This window comes from Notothenia coriiceps, unplaced genomic scaffold, assembly GCF_000735185.1.
Source record: "Notothenia coriiceps isolate Sejong01 unplaced genomic scaffold, NC01 NC01_scaffold00037693, whole genome shotgun sequence".
NCBI lineage: Eukaryota > Metazoa > Chordata > Actinopteri > Perciformes > Nototheniidae > Notothenia > Notothenia coriiceps.
The window spans coordinates 11750-14602 of record NW_011370394.1 but is presented as its reverse complement, the minus strand read 5'-3'; the positions used below and the strand labels follow the sequence as shown (position 1 = coordinate 14602).

At 48.3% G+C, this 2853-nt stretch overlaps 1 protein-coding gene across 1 annotated transcript in view; it reads right to left on the bottom strand.

Moving 5' to 3' along the window:
• Positions 1-904: 904 nt before the first annotated feature.
• Positions 905-2853, bottom strand: part of LOC104967769 (uncharacterized) — a 10202-nt gene continuing 8253 nt past the window's right edge. Inside the window, exons 2-7 of the mRNA XM_010797294.1 lie at positions 2630-2734; positions 2364-2546; positions 2068-2190; positions 1532-1609; positions 1279-1374; positions 905-1062 (exon numbers count right to left, since the gene is read on the bottom strand). Of these exons, the coding sequence (XP_010795596.1) occupies positions 925-1062; positions 1279-1374; positions 1532-1609; positions 2068-2190; positions 2364-2546; positions 2630-2734 (723 nt within the window). The 3' untranslated portion in view covers positions 905-924. The remainder of the gene's footprint in view (positions 1063-1278; positions 1375-1531; positions 1610-2067; positions 2191-2363; positions 2547-2629; positions 2735-2853) is intronic.

The following is a 2853-nucleotide window of genomic DNA, read 5'->3' as shown; positions in this document are numbered from 1 at the left end:
CTGCCGCTCCGACGTTCGCGGCGTTGTGTTATTTTACTATACGATGCGATAATACTTTAAAGGTCAGATCAGGTCTGAAATGCTCCTTGCATCCCAGCAGCTCCATGTGTAACATCAGACAAACATCAAGACATGAGAAACAAACAACAAACATGGAACATCACAGCAGGATCAGTGAGAGCTGCTCGAAGAGCCTTCAGCGTGCATCTGATCTGTAGCTCTGTGTTCACTGAGAGGACTGGAGCACAGAGGATGCTTCAGGCTGACTGGAGCACAGAGGATGCTTCAGGCTGGAGCACAGAGGATGCTTCAGGCTGGAGCCAGAGGATGCTTCAGACTGGAGCACAGAGGATGCTTCAGGCTGACTGGAGCACAGAGGATGCTTCAGGCTGGAGCACAGAGGATGCTTCAGGCTGGAGCACAGAGGATGCTTCAGACTGGAGCCCAGAGGATGCTTAAGGCTGACTGGAGCACAGAGGATGCTTCAGACTGGAGCCCAGAGGATGCTTCAGGCTGACTGGAGCACAGAGGATGCTTCAGGCTGGAGCACAGAGGATGCTTCAGGCTGGAGCACAGAGGATGCTTCAGGCTGGAGCACAGAGGATGCTTCAGGCTAACTGGAGCACAGAGGATGCTTCGCTGACTGGAGCACAGAGGATGCTTCAGGCTGACTGGAGCACAGAGGATGCTTCGGGCTGGAGCACAGAGGATGCTTCAGGCTGACTGGGCGAGGGAGCACAGAGGATGCTTCGGGCTGGAGCACAGAGGATGCTTCAGGCTGACTGGAGCACGGAGGATGCTTCAGGCTGGAGCACAGAGGATGCTTCAGGCTGACTGGAGCACAGAGGATGCTTCAGGCTGGAGCACAGAGGATGCTTCAGCTGGAGCACAGAGGATGCTTCAGGCTGGAGCACAGAGGATGCTTCAGGCTGACTGGAGCACAGAGGATGCTTCAGGCTGGAGCACAGAGGATGCTTCGGGCTGACTACTTCCATTCGTGAGAAGATCATAAATACATGGATCCTGATATTGAAGCTCAAGCCGGGGACCAGGGAGACTTTTCTAACAGAAATAAAATAGCATTAAAAAACATGTTTCTAGTTATTGTGCTATATATTCAATTTGGTCTTTCCATGACAGCAGATGGTCGATCTATATCTCTATATCTCTATATTGTATTTGTTCCCTGTACTGCACTCTGGTCAACGTGGGTTGTTTTTAAATGTGCTGTATAAATAAATGTGATGATTGATAAAGATGGAGATTGATGGATCTTACGTGCTCCTCCCAGGCTCTCTTCTCCCTCTCCAGCGCCTCCACCCTCTTCTTCTCCAGCTGCTCTCTCAGCACAGCAGCTCGAGTGTTAGCTTGAGCCTGACGGGACGAGAAGCACAAGCAAAAGATCGTTTTCAACTCCATCCATTACGCACGGTGATTTCATTAGCTTAAGTTATGGGAAAGAGCGCCGGTCAAAAAGCTTTATTCCTATAAGTCTTCCGGCTTCAATGTGACATATTAATGTAATCCTCACCTTTAGCGCCTCGATCTTCTTCCTCTTGAGCTCGGCGTCCTCGCTGGACTCCTGGCTGTCTGACCCGTCGCTGTCGTACTGAAACACAACAACAACAACAACACAGGAGAGGAAACGTCAGAAATCTCCCATTGCACCGTATCACTGCACTGGTTACCGGCGTCCTTCAGAATTCATTTTAAAGTGCTTTTAATGACATGCAAGGCTTTACTTAACCTCGCCCTTCACATATGTAAGTGACTCTCATGTTATCAACCTGCAAGGACTTTTGAGAAAAAGTCAAAGAATTTAGATTTTTTAAGAAAAATCCAGAATATTTTGAATTTTTTGAAAATGTCAGAATTTTGAGATTTTGAGAAAAACACCAACAAATTCTCTTTTTTTGTTTTGACTAAAAAATGTAAACTCAAGGCTTGAGCTTCAAGCCGGTGACCAGTGAGATTTTTCTAACAGAAATAAAATAGCATTACAAATTGTTAAATGTGGAAATACAAATACATACAAATAAAATACATACATACAAAGCAGATGCTCACCTTCTCTCCTCTGAGCCGGGCTTTGATCTGCTGACGCTCGTTGAAGTTCTGCAGGCGGATCTGCCTCAGCCTGGAGAGATACTCCTGAGGACACACAGAGAGTCTCAGTCTGGAGAGATACTCCTGAGGACACAGAGAGTCTCAGAGATACTCCTGAGGACATACTCCTGAGGACACACAGAGAGTCTCAGTCTGGAGAGATACTCCTGAGGACACACAGAGAGTCTCAGTCTGGAGAGATACTCCTGAGGACACACAGAGAGTCTCAGTCTGGAGAGATACTCCTGAGGACAAACAGAGAGTCTCAGTCTGGAGAGATACTCCTGAGGACACACAGAGAGTCTCAGCCTGGAGAGATACTCCTGAGGACACACAGAGAGTCTCAGTCTGGAGAGATACTCCTGAGGACACACAGAGAGTCTCAGTCTGGAAAGATACTCCTGAGGACAAACAGAGAGTCTCAGCCTGGAGAGATACTCCTGAGGACACACAGAGAGTCTCAGAGATACTCCTGAGGACACACAGAGAGTCTCAGTTTTGAGAGATACTCCTGAGGACACACAGAGAGTCTCAGTCTGGAGAGATACTCCTGAGGACACACAGAGAGTCTCAGTCTGGAGAGATACTCCTGAGGACACACAGAGAGTCTCAGTCTGGAGAGATACTCCTGAGGACACACAGAGAGTCTCAGAGATACTCCTGAGGACACACAGAGAGTCTCAGTCTGGAGAGATACTCCTGAGGACACACAGAGAGTCTCAGTCTGGAGAGATACTCCTGAGGACA